The 21,961-nt window shown below is 27.1% G+C and overlaps 2 protein-coding genes across 2 annotated transcripts; one reads left to right on the top strand and one right to left on the bottom strand.

Moving 5' to 3' along the window:
* The first annotated feature begins 7,900 nt into the window (after positions 1 to 7,900).
* Positions 7,901 to 9,371, top strand: LOC119689005 (WASH complex subunit 3). Its single transcript, XM_038103725.1, has 4 exons — positions 7,901 to 8,014; positions 8,092 to 8,256; positions 8,320 to 8,627; positions 8,690 to 9,371. Exons 1-4 carry the CDS (start codon positions 7,970 to 7,972, stop codon positions 8,730 to 8,732), a joined length of 561 nt encoding a protein of 186 aa, XP_037959653.1. The 5' UTR covers positions 7,901 to 7,969; the 3' UTR covers positions 8,733 to 9,371.
* A 2,094-nt stretch (positions 9,372 to 11,465) lies between these two features.
* LOC119688084 (60S ribosomal protein L44) lies at positions 11,466 to 12,657 on the bottom strand. The gene is made up of 3 exons (XM_038102721.1): positions 12,551 to 12,657; positions 12,136 to 12,309; positions 11,466 to 11,756 (listed from the first exon to the last, which is right to left on the bottom strand). The coding sequence occupies exons 1-3, from the start codon at positions 12,551 to 12,553 to the stop codon at positions 11,619 to 11,621; spliced, it is 315 nt and encodes a 104-aa protein (XP_037958649.1). The 5' UTR covers positions 12,554 to 12,657; the 3' UTR covers positions 11,466 to 11,618.
* Between the last annotated feature and the right edge of the window lie 9,304 nt (positions 12,658 to 21,961).

A 21,961-nucleotide genomic window follows, 5' to 3' on the forward strand; every position in this document is an offset into this window, starting at 1 on the left:
TAATTGTCTGATAGTGGATACGAGGGTACGAGTACTTAATAAGTACGTGAACAAATATACGAAGTATGCAGTTTTTTACATATTTAAAACCGTAAAATATTTGCTTTCCAATATTGACAATAACTTAAAAGTTTGTTATAATTGGTATTGACACAAATCACTTTAACAGCGAAGAAAGTAAATTATCACTAAGTTAATTACTGGTGATGACGTATTAGCCAAATTTGTTTATGGCTAATGTAAGCAAAACTGCTATTACACAATGCAACATAAATTATTAATTGACTCCATTATATAAAAAAATAAAAATTTTTACAAAGAGTACAAACATACAAAAGTAAGTTGCGTTGTGAAACATATTAGCCCATAACTTAGTCTGTGATAGAAAAGTGATTACTAATCGAAAGATGTCGGTAGCAGCGCAACACTGAAGGTAACTGCCAGGTTAAAAATCTAGTTTGTCCTTACAGCTAAGACAAGGCATTCCTTCTTAGTAGATATGAACTAGGGTTGGTAATAGATTATCTAAGCGTCACAATGGTCTGCGTTACCGTCTCAACAAAAAAGTTCTGTCTGGGTAGACAGAATATTGTAAACAGATAAGATCTTTAATCAGCGAGATTACTAGGCCAAGAGTTCTTATCACGGCATGATATTGAAAACTCCTAAACAGTTGACATTTTGACCTACTTTCGAAGAGCTGAGCGTCTTCTTTTTAATTTAGATTAATTTTCAGCATCAACCATCTATATTATATTTCAAAACATCTTTTTCCCTTTTTATTTATGAGATAGATAAATATATTGTGCACTGTTTTTATTATTATTTTCCACATAATAATGAGAATTCTAGCTGCACCACAACCTTATCGGTAACTTATGCTAATATATCATTTAACCTTGTGTTGAAATTTTTACAGACTCTTCGTACAAAATTTTATAATTAATAGAAGAATATTGTAATCTTCTGGATACTAACATATTTAAAGATTTAGAACCCTAGGTCTTTAAAATTAAAAAAAAAAACAAATGTTTTCGAATAGTTCAAACTTTTTGTTATGTGCAAATTATTTTTAAATTCTTCAAAACACTGTCAAAAATAAACGAATTTCGTTAAGTAAGCTTTTTATTGTACGTTCAAAAGTAAACAGAAATTTTTAAAAATAGGTATTTATTTGTATTGAGGCCATCTATTGACAAAGTCCATCATTCCCCAATTTCATCTGAATTATTACCACAAGACTTTTACCTTTTTAGATAAATACATATATTTGTTAACGAAAGACAACCGTTTTGACATCCTGCATACTAGCTAAAAATGAAAATTTAACTTAGAGCTAGGCACTAGCTGAAAATGTGAGAAACAATTTTCATAGTCTTATTCTCGAATGCAATATTTTTTTTTGTATTCATATGATAACTTTTTTGTTTACTTTTTACATATAAAACATATAAGATATATGACAAATATTTTAAATTTTAGTAATTTCCTTTGTGGGAAATTTATTTTTAAGGGTTTCCTTCAACATTTTTCGCCTTAAATTAGTTGGTTTATTTATAATGAGCTTATTTATGAACTTTCTTTGTATGGTCATCAATAGCGGTTCATTATCCTTAATGAACAAAACTGTCTAAATGACACGATATACTATAATATACTTTAAAACGTGTTTTATAGTATTTCTTGTAAAATAATTTAAGATATTTATAAAACAGTAGCAAAAAAAACTGTTTTCTACGATGCTTCAATATTGCAGATACAAATACTTGAGTTCGGATGTGCAGATACAAATAATACTGAACAATTTATTCACCCAAATGGAACTATTACTTCCGAAGATAAGAAAGACAGCATAAAATTAAAAAACTTGAGACTTATTATAAAAATTTTAAAATATAATCACATGGAGCAAATAGAATGAAAAAAAAATGAAATAAAACTTAAATAAAACTGCAAACTTGGTATATTATTTCTATTGGAATCGTACAGTGACAGCTCCGACACTGCTAAATGTGCAATCATTCTATAGATACTCGTATAGCAATCGTACTCTATGGAGCAAATTTATTATCAAAGCAATCCACGAAATGTTTTGATTAGACATTAATCAAGTGAGTAGCAACAACAATTAATAGAAAAATGCATTCTATAAAAATAAGCAAGTCTCTGAACAAAACGCAATCAATAAATACTAAGAGATATAAAATTATGAATGATCAATAACAACTGTACGATATCGTACAGCTTTCCATGGAATGAAATAAAAAATTATTGTATTATCGGTACAGATGAAAATTACTAAGGTAAGCTCTATTAAGGAAAGGTCAGGGAAAGAAGTTTAAAACTACAATTTAAATTTGTACCAGACCGTTGTCTTATATCTATATAATAGATGCTTTTTAAAGTAAACAAGAGATTTTAAAAATAGATATTAGCAGTGAGATCATCTTTTGGCAAATATGCACCTGATCTGGTACTTTGTGATTTGCAAATGGCAATAGTATACTATATAAGGAAATGGTGAAAAGGTGTATAAAAATCGAAGGGAAGGACAGTTAACCCAGTTCATTGCAGTTTATCGCAGTTCATGTAAAAATTTACATGGATTGAAGAAGAACATCTTATGGGTTTAAAAGCCACCCAAAATGTTAGTTTTGGAATTCCTGAAGGAAATCTCATACGGTGATCTAAAACAATTATTCGATATGCTTTTAGACCCCCTGCAATTCTATATGTAGAGTCAGAGTTTTTTTGCATTTTGAATAATTAAATGCATTTAAAAAAAAAATTTATTATTTGTTATTTATAAAAAGTTTTGGTCACTTTAACACTTACGTTTTATATATAACAGTAAGTTATAATTTTTAATATATTGGTTGTAGGGTGAATTTATTAAACACATCATTGAACCATATGTACTAAGCTCAAAAAAAAAAGACTAAATATTATTAATAGATTAACGCTATGCATTTTTAACACTTTGAAATGCGAGAAAAACAAATCGAAAATCCTTATCAGTGTTATCAAAAAGATTTAATCGTTGTGTTAAATGCCACCTTAGTCTGTTGAATTAAAAAAAAATTTAATAATCGAAAGGTAGAAATATACTTAATATATAAGCGGAAATAATATATAAAGCAACGCAGTATAAACATGTAAAATCTTTTTAAAGAATGTAAATTTAAAATAATTTATTACAATGTTTCAAGCCAGAGGTAATCAATGAAATTAATAGATTTATTCAACGCTAAAGCAAACTTGAATATAGAAAATAAGATTGATATATGTAAGCTAATATAAAAGACCTGCACACTAGTGGTGCCAAACTTCGTTACTTTTGGGTATTCGTACCTACCCGTTACTTTTCGAGTATGTATTCGTTACTCAGTATTCGTTACTCAGTATTAGTTACTCAGTATTCGTTACTGCGCTTTCGTTACTGCGGTTTCGTTACTTCACGATTCCGATTAACGGCGCTTAGGACCGTGGGATGCTTAATGTTTAAATGCTTTCTCAAATTTGAAGTAGAACCACCTTTTATTGAATAGTTTGTTCCACATAATCTGCATTTAGCTTTTTCACTTCCTACTGGTTCAAAATGAATCCAAATTTCACTTTTTTTATTATTAATATTTTCACACATTTTTAATAAATTTGAAAACGAACAAAATTTTTGAATAAAGTAGTTGTTATTAAACCGCGAAAACAGCTGTTGAAAGTAATCGTTACCAAGTACTCAAAAGAGTAGGTAAAACGAATACTACTCATTGGTAAAATGAGTAAAAGTAACGAATACAATAAAAAGTTTGTATTCGTTACTCCGGTATTTCTTGAGTAACGAATACAAAGTAACGGATAATTACTTTTTTGGCACTACTACTGCACACACTTGGAGAATGTAACACATGCGGAAAAACGGAGGAGAGTTGAAGCTACTAGCCAACAATCGTAACGAGTGGTAGATCTTTGTTGCGGCCCTATGCTCCTATAACTATAGAGATTCAATAAAATATATATTATAAATAGATATGTATTAAATCTTAACATAAGAACTTTTGCTTTATCGTCATTTAAACACAAAGAACCCTTTTACTTTTATTAAATGAAAAATGGAAATACTCCATATGGAATATGGAGTATTTCAAGAAACACTCTTTTCTGATCAAAGAAACGAAAAATATCATATGGGATTTTTTTCTTAAAAGCGTTTTTCACTTGGCGTTAAAAATACTTAATTTTTTGGAAACACAGCTTCGCGTTGAAATTTGTAAAGCAATGTTTTCTGACTATCACAATAAGATAATATTCCTCTAATAGTCAGAGAACTAATAAAGCAAGATTGAAAACATTAGTTTCATTTGAACAGTATTCTTCGTTTATCATTGTGCGGTGCACTATAAATTCCTACATCAGGCGCAATTGTTAACAAATAATACTATTTAAACATTATAAAATATACATTAAGTCATCATAAAAACAACCAGCCAATTTTTACACCACAATAATGGATCAGCTTACACCGCATTGATTCTTCGAAACCAATTCATCAAAAGTTCAATCCATATTGTTGCTCAACCATCATAATCGCCTGATTTAGCTCCTGTAACATCGGATTGTTCTCTAAACTTAAAATACCGCTTTATATATACCGTTACAACATGGCTGAGTAGATAAAACTAAATCGCTGCACCCTTTAAATGGCATGCCAAAAATCGACTTTGACAAAGGTTTTCAGGACTAAAATAAATCATTCGTAGAAGTGTATTCTATCGGAAAGAAAATATTTTTAAAACGTTAAAAATATAAAAAAATTCCATTTAACCCTTTTACACTTACTTTACTTAATTTAATTTACCATATTTCCACTTTTCTCATTTAGGCAGTTTTGCTCATTAAAGCCGCTTATGAGGCTAAATTACCATACAAAGAGCTTTCATATAAATGAGTTCATTATAAATAAATCAACTAATTTAAGGCGAAAAATGCTACAAGGGAAATTACCAAAATTTGAAACGACAAAATATTTATTTTATTAACATAAGTAGATTTAGCTGCAGTGGAAACATGATGTTACTTTACTGTTACTTAACAGCTTAAAAAATGCGATAAAGGTAGGAGGAAAAACAAAACCAGGACCAAAAATGCAAATAACAAAAAATAAGTCTCGCTGTGCTTTAAAATTTCTGAAAAAGATGAACATTTTCAAAGTCAAAATTCTCAAATGAATAAATAAAGCTCAACAAATATAAATAAATTTATATCTAGCCGAGTTGAGTTGAGTGAACAGCAAGTTTGTCTAACAGATGTAAGTGCAGCGCACTGTGTAAATTGCAGGAACACTATTGACATACTTTGGACTAGTATTTTGTACTATTTTATTAAGATTTTCATATGTGAACCATTTAAATTTATACACAAGCAAGCGTAGAGTTTTTTAGAACGACTTTAATAAATTCTTCTCCAATAAGCTAGCATAACGGTTGATTATCGTCATGTCATTATTCACGCGACTCAGTAAAACAAGAAGCTTTGCTCGGTATTACTCGCAGTGTACAATCGATCCACATTTCTTTAGTGCTACTCCCACTAGCACTAGTGGGGTAGCACTATTCATGCTCGCATTTATGCTGCACATACCGTTTCCGTTGATGCGCAACAGTTTACTGGGAATGACTCGGCGCGACTTGCAATTTGTGGCTTAATTGACACATAATTGACACGTAGGAGAAACAAATAAAATAAAACTGACAATTGATTTTCGCGTGCGGCCACTTATTGGATTAGTTCGGACGATAGCGATGAGTATGACTCCATTAAGGTAAATAATCCCCACAACTTAAAATCGAATGTTTAGTATTTCTATACGAGTACGTCTATGATAATTCCTAGATTAAATTACCAATGAAATCAATAATATAACTAATTTAATGCTAATATCGTACGCGCTGTTGTTGTTGTTGTTGCTGCTGTTTATGCTGTATGTAAAGTTTAGTACATTCTCGATTTTACATTATTGACGTTATTGCCTTGTTTTGGTATAATTTTTAATCGATTTTTATGTTCAACCTTAATTTGCAACGAAATTTGGAGAAGCCACACATAATTAAATTATAGAAATTCTAGTAAAACAACAAATAATTTATATAAAACATAGATACTCACTTGGAACAGTATTCTAACATAACTAAACTATGGTGATCAAACAGACGTCCCTATATAACCTGAACAACATCACTTTTTGATATGTTGTTCGACATTTCATGAAAAAGTCCTAATATATAGACAAGGACAAGTGGAATTTAAACTTGGAACATGAATAAAAATAAAAGTTTTTTAAATATTCAATATCATGTACGTATAACAGGCATTATGCTAACGACATTGAATCACAGTTCCGTCTGCCGATACCATCACAGTTTGAGTTTTGTCAAATTACTACAATTTTTGAAATAAAAAAAAAAACTTCTATGAAACCGAATATTTAATTATAGGTAAAAAGATCAATCAATATAATAGCACCATTAAGATAAGCCGCTAATAAAGATAATTGCCAGTTTATTTGTAATGTAAGACTCTACAAGTTCTGCAAATTTGCTAAACTTAAGCATCATAGTACGAATTTAGCATGCTAAATAAAAATCATGAACAAGGCATTATATAAATAAGCAGTTTTTGATATGTGTATCTCGTATACAATACGTATACGAAAAAAATATATATATAAATTATTTTTAATAAGCTTTATTTAACTCTACTTAAGCCAGCATTAAGCAGTATATATAGTTAAAAAAATTATTTATGAATATTACTTATTAAACTTACCTTAAATATTTAGAATCAAACAAATATAGTGCAATTGAATGAAAGAACACTCTGTTGATCGTCTATACAATATCCCCACATGCATATTTGCTATTTCTCCCATATTTCATTTCGGCACCTTAGACTTTTCTATCATATCCATATATGTATATATTGAAGTTGATATTGAAACCATATTGAAAAAATTATATTTCTTTGTAAAATATAGTATATATTACTTTAACAAATATAGTTTATTTTTATTTAATATAATTTCGGTTTCTAGCATTTTCGCAATATACATATGTATGAAAGCTGTTGCTATACTATGATCGTGTGCGAGTTAGACTAAGTTGCGTTCTAAATGAGGGAAATTCTAAGATGAGCCGATAATGTAGTGATGTGTCGATACGTGTTGATAAATGGCTAAATGTATGCAGTACAAAAAATCCCAAAAAATCTCCCATTTGGTTTAGCATCAACTTAGCCTAAGTCGCACACGACCTAAATATTATTTTAAGCAGCTGCAAAATTAAAACTCAGACTATGCTTTTATTAACTCTCTTAATGCTTTATTGTTGTGTGCTTCAAACTATTTTAAATAAAGAATAGTATGGTATTTTGATCACAATATACATAATTTTTTTATTTCAAATAGTTAGACCGTATGCGAGCTCGAGTAAATTAATGGTAAATTGAGGGAAATTGTAAATTATATCGGTATGGCAGCGAATGTTGGTATATACCAGAATTTCAAGTAGGATAAATTAGGTGTTACCATTATGAAAATTAGGTGTTACAATGATACCATTGTAAGACGTTTAATAAATAAATAAGTAAATTTGAAAACATTTAACCAAACGTTATTAATAAGTGCAATAAAAAAATAAATAAATATTTACATAAGTGCAGTGCAAAAAATACCTAGGAAATTTCAATTTACTTTACCTCAATATATTCGAACTTACAAACGGCTTTAACACATTTACATGAAGCTGGACAAATACTACTTGTTATTGTTATATATACTGAGCATGTTCAGTGCATACCATGCGCACTTGTTTCAAACTGTCAATTGTGACTGAACACCACTCACTTATGACGGGTGTCGTGACATTCAAATATGTCTTGACGTGCGTATGATACAATTTTATTTGTTAATAAAATAATGGATGCTACTAAACTGCTAACACAATCAATTGACAAATCACAAGTATGTAGTATGAAAAAATAAACTTTTAAAATGTATTCAAAATATTTAACGTTTATTTAAATGTAAAAATTCAACAGGTACCACCTTTGCAAAAGAAACGTATTTTAGCTTTTGTCAATCATTTCCTTATCAGTTCATGCAGTTTTTTGAATGAATTCTCAACAAATTGTGAAACAAAATTCATCGAATTAGAAAGAAAACTACAGAGAATCGAAGCTGCGCTAATAATACTAGAAGAAAAGGTTACATATATTCATATATAAAGAAAATTAAAAAACATAAATCCTGTCAAACAATTTACATAGCTTGCATCTGTGCCAGACCTTACTGAAAATGTTAAAACATTAAATATTACAGCAAACGAAACTACAACAGTAAAAGACTCAACAAATATAGAAACCGCAACAAAAAATAATAATGTAGAGACTGCACAACAGGAAACTGAACATTTAGCTGGAAGTGGAGATGTGGTCGAATCCCCTGTACCTATAGGTGTGCGTGCTTGCGATGATGTACGTTATAAAAAGTATTTTAAAATGTTACAATTTGGCGTACCTGTGAATGCAGTCAAATTAAAAATGCTTGCTGAAGGGCACAATGCAGACATAATTGAGTATGAAGTTATTACACAAATATCATTCTTAATAAATAATATCGATTTATATGTACTTCCAGTAATCCAACGTTGTTGCTTCCAGATGGTAAAAGCTGTGAATAATTTAATCGCTAATGCCAAATAAAACCATTTTATGCTTATGTTCCTGATATTTGGAATAATTATATATAACTTGCTATAAAGCTGCTACCGTTGCTGGACACGAAAGGGACAAATTTATTGAAATCGAATATTTTTAAACTGCATTAAAAAAAACTTAAAATATAATCTAAACAAAATTTATTTAATGTGAAGATTAATGCTGTTGCAGAACAATTTTTCGGTTACAACAAATTTTTGCGTTATCTACCTTATATACGGCTTTAATAAATTATAATTTTATTATAAAATACATAACTTAATTGGTAAATGATAGTAAACAAAATGGTACATTTTAATTACAGTATATTATGTGGTGTTTTGAATAGCATAACTTTCACTTGAAACACTAATATAATATAAAAACAAATCCTCCAAATTTATTTTAAAATTAGTTTAGAGAGTAATACTCATGCGCCAGTTGATCAATAGATTTCATGGAATATAATTACGTGAAATACTAAAAGCTCTAAAGTTATCCAACTCTAAAAAAGTTGGGTGTTTTACATTGGAAATGATTTCTTGAACATTTTTAAAATATTCTTAAATAATTATTTGTATACATAAAATAATTCATAAATATATTGTGTGAAATTTATGTAAACTGAAATTATATTTTTTACTTATTATTATTATTTTACTTATTATTGATTAGTTGAAGTAATGTTGTTCAACTGCAGTGTGGAGAAGATAAAAAAATCTTCTACGGACACAGATGGATCTACAAGCAAATCATATCTTGTTAAGATTGCTGATATCTTTTATTGAAAAAGTAGGCTAACTACTCAAGTTAAATTCCTTTAAAGTCTATTTGTGTTTGTTCGTTTTCAAACCAACAATTGTACTATATTTTGGATTAATACCCGAAAATTTCTTGTATTTACTAATCCTTATTGTTTAGACAAAAAGATATCCGTTTTTGCCATAATGCATTTATTAACCAATTTTAATTAGTAGTCGTTTTGCTAAAATTGTAATTTACCTATATATTATCTAATATATAAATGAATTTTATTTGCGCTATTTATAAGACACTCATTTTTAATCGATTTTAAAAATTTCTTTAAAATAGCTAAATTAGCTCCTCTTTCTTTAAATATATGGATACATAGAAGTTAAGAATATCGGAGTTTATGTACCTGCTATTTACCTATGTGAACATATTACTTAAATCTGTTGATATCTAATATAGATTATAGTACCAGAAAAAAATAATCTGTCATCTAAATTAGACTAAAAAAATTGTATTTGGCTGTTTAAACAATAATACTATATCGTACTAATAGGTGTTAAAAGAAGTAAAGTCAGGTCATACCTACATTTGCTCGTACATGTATGAATGTACATACATATATGTCACAACGTTAATTTTAGTCATAATTTTCAATTGATGACACTTTAAAGAATTTAAAGCTACAAAAACTAATTAATCTCTTAGATGAAATAGATAAGTTCTATATAATGTGCTTGCTTAGATAGACTGTGCAACAGATAGCTGAAGGCAAAAGTAAATTTGCCGAAATACGTATAGGAATATACAAAAAATACGATTGAAAAAAGATTTGAAATCCTAGAAAACAAAACCGACTTTAAAATTTTTATTAGTTCTTGGAGCTGACGGGTTTGGATCATCATCTATTATGATGTTAAAGTGTTACTCACTGTTGTCATTAATAGATTCTTGCAGACAATACAAGCGAACTAAGTAAATTTTGCCAAAAGCAGTGGAGAAAAATACTCAAATAGAAGTACAATTTATTGACATGTGCATTATGATTGCTTTAACCTACAACGACATTCCATTTTTGTTCCAGTTGGGAGTAGTGATCTGCACTATCGCTTGAAAAGCGACGTTTTCACACTTTTACAACAATTGGTTTCACAAACACACACTGAAACGCACATGACACCATTGATTTTAGTCATTTTCGCAATTAGTTTACTATTTAAACTTGTTCAATTGGAATATTTAAACAGTTTGCTACCGCCTTCGAAAACAGTAGTATCATCCTTATTAAATAGAAGTTAATAAATTTTAATCTACTGATCTGATGAACACTGATCTATCTACACTAATACTCTTGTTCTTCTTATTTGGCACTAGAGTCCAGTGTGACTATCTACATTAACAAAGTCTTAAAATAATTAAATATAGAATATCGATTTTTATCTTGTCTACTGCAATGATTTGCTTTAAAAATATATCATTTTGTTGTGATTTGAGAAAAAATCATGGACATGAATGCAACGGACCAAATATTTTATCTGGAATACATATGCCGAGTGTGAATTTAAACACAGACGTTCAACGCGATCATTTACATAAACAATCGATTTGGATAAGTTCAATCTTTCTTTGGAATTTTCTATGAATAATAACGAATTTTATTCCAATTAACAGATTAAACTATTTTAATGATTGAATTTAAACATGGCAGAGTTATACTGTATATTTTATAACGGTTCCACACTATGTCGTCTTGCAAGTTATCACACCAACCGAAATTATCCGAAAGAAAATATTTTAACGTAGATCGAAGAAACTGGAATTATGCGGTATTGGTAATAAGTTGCGTTGTCTAATAATGAAATGGAAATGAAGCCATTTTCTAAACCTCATACCGCAATTCGATAATTTGTCGAATCACGTGATTGATAGACACACATTTCCATTTTGAAAAATACAAAATGCGACAATTAAAGAATTAAAAATATTTATTTGTAAATGCCACAATCGCCAATTGTTTCCAGTTTACATATGCAAATAATAGTAACATTCCACGTAATTTTGGATATGTAACATAAACAAACAAAATCCTTAAGGTATATAAATGAAGCGGGAATGACAATTTAGAATTGAATCATTTGTCCCTTCCTCTTCTTGTCGCCACCCAATTCGAAGTGTTTGCAACGTTTTAAAGGTGTCTGCTTGCGGTATTTGCATTCAGTGCATTCCATACGCAATACAATCTTTTTTGTAGTTTTAGCCTAAAACAAAGAGAAAAGTATAATTAATAATAAAAAAAAAAATAAGCAAAATGTAAAGTTTTATTAATAGTTAAATAATGTATGAATATTCTGGTTAACTAACTGCAAATAATTCCATACACGGATATATTAAATGCATGTGTTTGGACACCATAAAAATTCAATTTTATTTGGCACATAATTATCCCACCAAATAGCATTAATAGAACATTTGTTCAACAGCAATTTAGTTCTACAAATATGCCGAATAAGCTTCAAACTATGAGAACAACAATAACAACAAAAACATTCCCGGTAAATGTAAACGTACGTTACCTCACAGAAATTTAATATATATTTTATTAATTTACACACGCGCATTTCTGCACCATTTACATACCTTCTTACGGAAAATAGGCTTCGTTTGACCACCAAAACCTTGTTGTTTCCGATCGTAACGACGTCTACCTTGGGCACCTTTGCGCTCCTTGGATTTTTTGTATTGTGTCACTTTGTGTAACTTATGTACTTTGCATTTCTTGCAAAATGTGCGACGTTGTTTTGGTACATTCACCTAAAATATTTATAACAATTAGAATTTTTGCACAAACACTTCAAAACTAAACTATGATAAGCACAAATATAATCACAAATAGCAATAACACAAATTATTATTATATTTTAATAGTAACAAAAACATATCCACTATTTTATAAAATTTGCATTATTATTTACAATTTCTTTAATACTATATTAATATTTTAGATGTTTTGAGATTATATTTCACGATTTGATATTTAGTAGCAAAAGCGTACCATCTTGGCGATTTCAATAGGCAAAAAGAAAGACACGAAAAGGAGAAAGAAGCAATAGCAACGGATGTTGACGTACTGTCAACTGTCAAGTACATTATTTTGAATAGAAAATGTCAAAATTGACAATTCTTATAAGGAACATAGCTACACAGTATGACAGTTGCAATCACAGTTTCTGATACAACAGCTGAGTGCAAATAAATAAAAAATAATATTAAATATTGTAAGTGCCTATAATTTTAATATAATATATGTGAAAATCTGTTTATAAACAAAAACATTTTAACATAAATTTAGATATGTGCACTATCGAATATAAATTCTTTTTTAAAAATTATTTAATTTATTTGTGTGCATTTTCGCTAATAAGAACGTTATTAAAATGCAAGGACGCGTAGACGTATCGAATAATACCTTAAAATAATTTTCAATTTATGTCACTTTAATTAAATTTCTTTTTTTGTATAATAATTTTGTTATAATAAACAAAATCTATTAAAAAACTCAAAAAAAAACAGTTCCTTAAAATAAATGCAATTTAAGTAGCTGGAGTGAGATTGCACCCTTACGCTGTTGCAACAGATACAGATACGTACAACAACAAATGAATTTTGATACTAAATTATATGTCAGTTCTTTTTCTATCAGTAATTAAAAACTTATTATTGTTTAATGACAATTGGTAAATTATTAAATAAATTATAATAAATTGAATTCATATTATATGCCAGATAAACTTTTCTATTCTTCTCCCTCCCATAAGCATTTTATTTTTAAGTTCGTTCATATATACATATAATAAAATAATCAACAACCAATGTGCTAGTTACTAGCACAAAAAATGAGCAAACCATATAACAAAGACGTATGCAAGAACAATTTCAATAAAACAGCATTAAAAATTAGTCGTCATGCAAGCTAAAAACTCCTTAAAGAAGTAAAAATGCTAGTAAACAGCACTAAAAAGAGCAAAGCTGTGTATGTTTCGTTATGCTTAAAAATTTATCAAAAAAACATTTGGAAAAACATAGCTTTATAGCACGACATTTTATTTAAAATTGAATATAATTAATAGTTACAAAATTGTGTTGTTGGGAACTGTGTTGTTTAATTAAAACATTAAGAAGTTACGATATACTTAGGTCAAATCATACATAATTCCAAGCAACTATGGTATTAAATTGTTCAAAAAGTAATTTTTTTTATAAAATTTAATAAATTATATATTTTAAAAATATATATTATTTATTATTATATTTACTTTATAAACTTCATAAGAGTTACAAAACTTGAATGGGGCCTTTAATTATATTGGAGGAGCGCTATACCGGTTGATGACACTATTCTGCTATACTTAAGAAAATTAAAAGAGGTAAAGGTGGTCCGATAAAAGCTAAACAGACAAACGACACCTTTTTTGATGAAATTGATTTGTGTCAATTCATCTCTGTTACTTTATTATCTTCTGTATTTATTATTGATAAATTAACCAATTTCTTGGCACCAATGCAACGGACCAAATATTTTATCTAGAATCTATATGCCGAGCGTAAGTTTAAACACAGACCTTCAACGTGATCATATACATAAACAGTCGAATTCGACAAATTTAATCTTTCTATGGAATTCTATAAATATATATAGAAATTCAAATATTTGTATTTATTGAATAGTTCGAACATCAAATTATTCGATTAAAATGGAAAGCCGAAATCTAATTACTTCACATCACTTTTTGTTAAAAACGTAATTACTAAGCCTCCTCACCACGTCAGTACCCTCCTAGGGGACTGCCACCCCGAGGATGTTTAATTAATCTATATTAATGTTGATCTGGATATGGTAGCTTAATTGTAGCTTGGCCGATTTTAATATGTAACATTAGATATAACGGTTTTAGAAAAAAGGCTTATATAGAGTAAATTGATCTCAAACATATAAAGTCTCTAGTATAAAGTTAGGCTTAGGTTTCTTGAAAGAAGTAAAACAATCATTTTGTATATATGTAAGTAAGCATGTTTTGATATATTTTATTTAAGTTATATTGATCGGTTATCTTTACAGTGAACAAAAAGTTCTCACAGTGAAAAGAAAATTTTAGAAAATTTGTAAATTTCTAAAATTACTAACAATCAAAGCTATTTTACTAAAAGTTTACCTACTGATGTTAATTGCCTCCGAATAAAATTATTGTTGGATAAATGTTAGACATTTATATATATAATGCCATTTCCGATAGACATATATTAACCTAATATAATGCCACAGAACTTATATATGCAAATTTTCTTGACTAGCAGAAATTGCTCTAATCGTTCGATACTTCTGATCGATATTTGATAAAAATCGTATTTTTATTGCTTATCAAATCTCGTATTTATCTGATTTGGAGCCGTATGTCTTCTCTTTTCGGAAGAATGCGTTAACCGAAAACCTGTAATCTGTGAAAACCTTCCAAAATGTTTGCATCAACATTTGAAATGGTTGTCACTACAAAAGTAATGATTTCTTTTCGTGAAAAACGCATGGCTAGGGTAATAAGATTAAATTTAAAAATTATATGTATACAATTATATCATTTTAAATAAATGTTGGAACCTTAAGTGATGCAATCTTATGCTGATATACTTAATTTTATGAAATTAAAAATTTTTAACCAAAAATTATATATATTTCCTTACCATAGGAACTGCAATATAGGAAGATCACACTCATTATTTTTAAATTTTATCTTATTCCCTTAAATCGAATTTTTTCTTCTTCCAAAAAAGTTTTCTAAAACTAAAATTTTTCTCTCTCTAAACGCTCCTTCCAGAAATTTTAGAAAAATTTATTATAATGAGAGTTTTTTTGAGAATTCGTAGCTCTCACATAAGATCCTAAAACTTCTTTTGACGAGAATAAATAAAAAACGAATCATATTCGGATGATTATTTTTATTGAAACTAACCCTGAAATATTCATAAGCATCACAATGTATGTAAATATGTGTAGCACATCTTCCGCTTACGACTTCCTGACAATGACGGAAGCATTCGTAATGTATGTTGAATATCCACCCTTACAATTATCATACCAACTCGGCATCTGGTGTTTATGAGCAATAAGCGTTACATTTTATAATAGAAATATTGTATTATTTATAGAATAATGAAGGTCATCTGATGTACAGTTTGAAATAAAAAGATAATATGAAGTATTTATTATTGTTACCATATTAATAATACAGTATTCAAGTAAAGTTTGCAACTTATGATGATCAGATGATAATGATGTGATGATCATGGACATGGACTGCTTTTAGATACCATGTTTTATGCTAAATTGACAACAACAAATTAGAATTGTATTTTATATTACCATTCCTGCCTATCAGTCTTAAAAATGAAATCTACAGGATATAGTACTTGCATAACATAGATAGATATACGTTAATAATACCATATATATATATTATGCTAATATATGGAGAATAATATGTTTAACTTCAAAAAAGAAAAAACCGATTTAATACTAAATGGAAAGATAAGATTAAATACTATTTAATATTACTTATCAGCAATATATGATTAGGTTCATATATTAAATGCGAACGTAGTAAACGATACCTTAATAACAATCCTGTAAATTGCATACAATTCTGAAATGATACGATTCGGTGGTGTCAGGATTCTTTAAGCATTTGTTGAAGTCAAATCAAGTTAGGGCCTTTCTTATACAGATATTTCAGTGCTTCATTTTCTACATCAACAAATCAAATCTAGATTTTATTAGAGATTTGATATTCATTTGGAAATACAGTTAAAAATGGAAGTACTGAATTAGAGTAGCTTAGAAGAACCTTTCACAGATATGACTAATAGTTCAGTACAGTGAAGTTCTCAGGATATATTATCTTTTCGCAGCAATAGTCGAACAAAAAACTAGTGTTCTTTTAATTTTTATATGATTTTGCAATGATGATATGTAAATGAATTCATGTGAGACGTTACCATCTTTTGACACATTACTCAGATTAATCAACTGCTAGTAATAAGAATTTCGAAAAATTTCACTATATTAAACTATTGTTCAAAATAAGAAACAACTTCATTATAATAATCTACTACAACATCTTCACACACACACACATTAAAATAACTATTCAAAGGGTATGTTATATATAGCTCACTATATGTAAAGTCAATTATTTAGCTTATTGTTCAATTACACTTAAAAGAGGCTCTGGTTCAAAACTAATTTAAAACCCTGATATATAATATTTTGTACACTTTTTAGGATTTAATTTATTAATGTGAAAAACGAAATATTGTTAGTGTCTCTTTCAACATTGAAATCTAGTTTGTTGTTGTATATAAAATGTCATTTCATATTTGGCAAATTGTGAAAGCTCTAAAATCTGTTGTAACATGTAAAAACTTAAGCTATCTCCTCTTTATACTATCTTTCAAAGATATTTCCTATTTATATTATCGTTCTAATTCATCTGTACCACTCAGACTAACTTAGTTATGCCTTATAATTGTAACTGTTGAGATTTATTATAGAGTAATCAATGCAATAATTAGGTGTTTAGTAGATATCAGATCAGATACTGATCAGACTTTAAACAGATTCAAATCCCATCGTAGATTTTTTATGCGTCCTTTGAAACAATGTATTTATACTATAATTTTTATAACATCTTTTTCGAATATTGTATAACTAGTAACTTACTAGTTATAACTTTAGTAACTTACTTACTATTTAAAAATACACATTTTTATAAAATATACATAGGAATATATATGCTTATAAATCGATTAAATGGTAATATGACACTGATTCATTATTAGAGTGCCTCGTTAGCATATTAACCTTTATTATGTCTATATTCAATATTAATATTCGTGTCTTTAATTAAACCATTATTAGTCAATTATCTCTCTCTCTCTATCTTTTCTCTCTTTTTCTTTCTCTATCCTTTCTGTCTCTCTCTAACACACTTTCCCACTCTCCCTTTCTCTCATTCTCTCTCTCTCTCTCTCTATGTCTCTCTCTCTTTTTATTTCTTTACTTTCTCTTTCTCTCTTTTTCTTTCTTTCTCTCTTTCTCTTCTTCTCTCTCTCTGTTTCTTTCTCTTTCTGTTTCTTTCTCACTCTCTCTGTGAAGAAAAATTTATATTTGTTATGCAATTTTATAATTTATATTTTTAATTTTAATTTAGACCTCTATATCTTTCATTTAGTTGTATAATATATATACATATATTTATAAAACACTGTAATTTCGGTTTTGTGTTTTAATATTATTTATTAAAATTATTGATAAAATTTAAATGATTTAAATTTTAATTTAAATATTTTCAAATTTTAATTAATTAATTTGGTATCAACAAAAATAATTTATAATTGTATTTGTGTATAATAATAAATGTTTAAATATTTATTTATATTTAGTGTTTATTTAAATTTCTTTGTTTTAAATAAACAAGTGAATAATGTATTTTTAAGTTAAGTATATGTTTATGTTCTTTTGATCTGTTTATTATTAAATAATTATAATATAAATTATGTGTATTAAATTTTTATTTAATGCATCGTTGGTTTTTCCCACATCTCCAGGTGCATCTAATATTCTAATATACTACATAATAAATTTTTTTGTTAGAGTTAGTGTTAATAAATTCTAAATGTCTTATTATTTTCCATTTTCGAAAACAGATATTTTTAGTTATTATAAAAGTATTATGCTAAATATTACATATATATATATATATAATATGTAATATTATATATTAAATATGTAAGTACATATAATATACATAATTAAATATTTTTATAAATATATAATATATATATATTAAATATATTATTTATATATATATATATATTTAATATATATATGCATCGTATATATATATATATATAATATTTATATATAATAATATTATATAATACATATATATTAAATATATATAGATATATATAATGTATAATATATACATTTAATTTTAATTTAAATTTTATTTGCTTGATTATTTGTTTAAATGAAAATACATCAATAATGTGTTTTAAAATAAGTTTTATTACTAGCATAATTTTAATTTTATTTGTTATATATAACTATTAATTTTATCATTTTAAACTTATTTTATTATTTAAGAACTTACGATATCTAAAATTTTATTACAAATTTTAACATACATATATTATTATTTATTTTTAATTTTTCAAATGTTTGAATTCTTATTATATATTAATATAAATAGTATATTTTATTTTTTTTTTTTTAATTTTTTTTTTCATTTTTATTTCTTTTAATTATCAATAATTTTTTTTTTAATTTTTAAATAATTGAAACCTTATTTAATTAAATGTATGCTAAGGATATGTTAACAAATCTCAAAAATATATTTAATTTTGTTTAGTTCAACTAGCATTCTTTTTTTATAATTAAATTTAAATATATATAGATACATAAACATTTATTTAATTAATTACTTTTTATATAGACATGTCTCTTCATATATGGTTTTTATTGCGAACCAGCCAACTATTATATAGACGGACTTTCAATTACAAATGTATATTATCGGGAAGCTTTAAACAAAATTTTTTTTAATAAATAGAAAACATTTAAAACTATTAAATCAACAAAAATTTAAAATAACAAAGTTATTTAAGCATAATTAATATTGTATTTCAAAATAATAAAACATACATATACGATGAGTCATTTTAAAGGTAATACGAACCAGCCAGGACGACATTATTTTCACTGCCAACAATTAACTTAAGAAGACTGGAGAAGGAAGTTATTATAGGTGCTGAAGTGTAAGTTAGGAGTACTGCCTAACTTGTTTTAACATATGTATATACAATAGCATTTTATTAGAAAGTTAAGGATAGATTATGTGTTTTGTTCTAATCAGCATATAAACAAAATAATAATTAACAATATAACGCAGTTGATTTTATCCTGTGAATAAATGAAATTTTTTTAAAACAGCAAAGTTATTATTAAAAATAATAATATTTATATCTGTATTTTAAATATTATTTAATTATAATATTACTCATGTTTATAGATTTTATTAATATTTTATAACATATAAACATGTCATTTATGTTACTTATATGAAGTCCTTTTCCTGCATTGGCCAACAGCCTTGTTGTCTGTCACTCCTGTTAAATGGTTCGCAGCAAATTTAAATATATGCAGATATGTGTGTTGTATATGTATATATAAAAATATGTTTACATAAATATATATAAGTTTTTATAACAAAAATTTACATTTGTTTTTTATCACAAATATTTGCAAATCTTTCATGACTATAAAATCGTAGCTCCATATCCATGCAAACATACCGTTGACAATGTATCTATTGGATTAACGATTTTTGTCCGAATTGCAGATACGAAAGTGAATTTCATATCTATAAATTTTGTTAAATTAATGTAAACAGTTTTGAGTGAAGAAAGCGCGGGAACTACTGGTAAATGTAGTTCACGCATTTACAGAAAATCGATTTTTGGTACAGTGTTTTTGTTTTTTTTTTAAACGACTCGACGGAAACGAGACTACTTACAAAAACAACAAAATAATAGAAATTTTAATTGATTATTTAATTTAAACAATATTAAACAAATTTTCAATACTCTAAATATTTTTATTTTATATTAAACTTGCCATACGTCTTCTGATACTACATCTATATTATGGTAGCTGGAGAGTCCTTCCAGCTGCTTCCTTGGGCGCAATATACGTTACTTATTTTTATAGATACTCTAATATTTAATTTATTGTTGTATGATTTTATTAAAGTAATATAGGTAATATATCACAAAAAAGGTAATATAGGTCTGAGAAATAATATTGGTCTGATAGTATTATGAAAAAGTAGAGAACGAAAACAATTTTTCTTTTACCTTTTTTTGATAGGAATTGACATTTATGACCTGCTCAAGTACAGTACATCCTCTTTATTAAATAAAAATCTATTTATATATATTGGATTCTAATTGTTTTTTGATAATTCAAAAAGAAATTAACATTTTGTTTAACATTAAAATAAAAAAAAACTTTAACACAACGAAAGAAGGTACTGATATATTACACTATTAGATATAATAGGATAATGCTCATCCTGATACTTCACAAATTCTAAATGTTTTAAATAAATTGTTTCAATCAAAATGATTTGTGGTCATAACTATAAAGAAATGTACTGTGAAGAATTTTGGAACCAGCACATGAATACGAGAGAACCAATAACAATACACACTGATAAGATATAAAGTACCCAGAAAGGAGTTGTACACAAAAATCGAAAACTAAATAAAAAATCTATTTAAAGCTAGTAAAAAATGAAATAACGATATATTTACGCTTTCATTATAAGAAAATCTAAAGGTATTTGATAAGATAAATGCTGACTAGTAACAACCATATATCTAATGCTATATATTATTTTCTAAACTTTATAATAACTGTCACAGGTATAATTCGATGAGATGTGATGAAATGGATCCTTTCAAACTACCTAGAAAGCCTTTTTGATTCCATATTTCGAGAATTTTCAAGCAGTAAGCTAACTAACAGATCGCTATTACATTCAACATGTCTACCATATGACGATATGATTAGATTCAATATTATATATATATTATATGATATAATATATATATTATATGTATGTATATAATCTAAAAAAAATCATAATTATGATAGAATAAGCAACCTGAATAATTAAAAATATTTCATAATTATAGAATTTTTCTAATAAAGAAATATTTGGGTTGTTCATCAAAAACACAAAACATATTTCTGGAAAAGATACTTAAATTTTCCGACACGGAAACACATTTTGCGCTAAACAAGATACTTAAAGCGATTTTACAGACTATACTAGAATAAGATCCTAATGATAATTGTTCAAGCGCTATATACAGCTGTTTAAACGTAAAAAACAGAGTTTTTGCATTGGTATATATAAAAATAGCTGAAGCGGAATCCTTCGCTACACATGGGAATACAAAATGTAAAAAAAGTGTAAAATATTGAAAAGAAATCAACAAGATTAAAACCTATGAACACAAATTTAGGAACATGAATAAAATCTTCCTACCCAGTATCTCAAAGAAAAAAACTTTAACAACAATTATTATGTTAAATCATTGGTGAATTTGATGAAAATAATCACGAAGAAACGGTCTCTCATAACGAAGAAGAAATTCTTGGTTTTTCTTAACCAAGTCAATCGCAAGTGGCTAGTTACGATGACCAAATTGCATAAATTATTCCTTAAATTACCTTCTTATCTCGCTTATTCGACAGTTTAAATTCCTACTTATTATTAGGTATTTCTGAAGTTTAAAAATATATTTTAAGGGGATTGATTTTACTTCCATAAAATGGTGGCATTTC

Source organism: Teleopsis dalmanni, chromosome X, assembly GCF_002237135.1.
Source record: "Teleopsis dalmanni isolate 2A chromosome X, ASM223713v2, whole genome shotgun sequence".
NCBI lineage: Eukaryota > Metazoa > Arthropoda > Insecta > Diptera > Diopsidae > Teleopsis > Teleopsis dalmanni.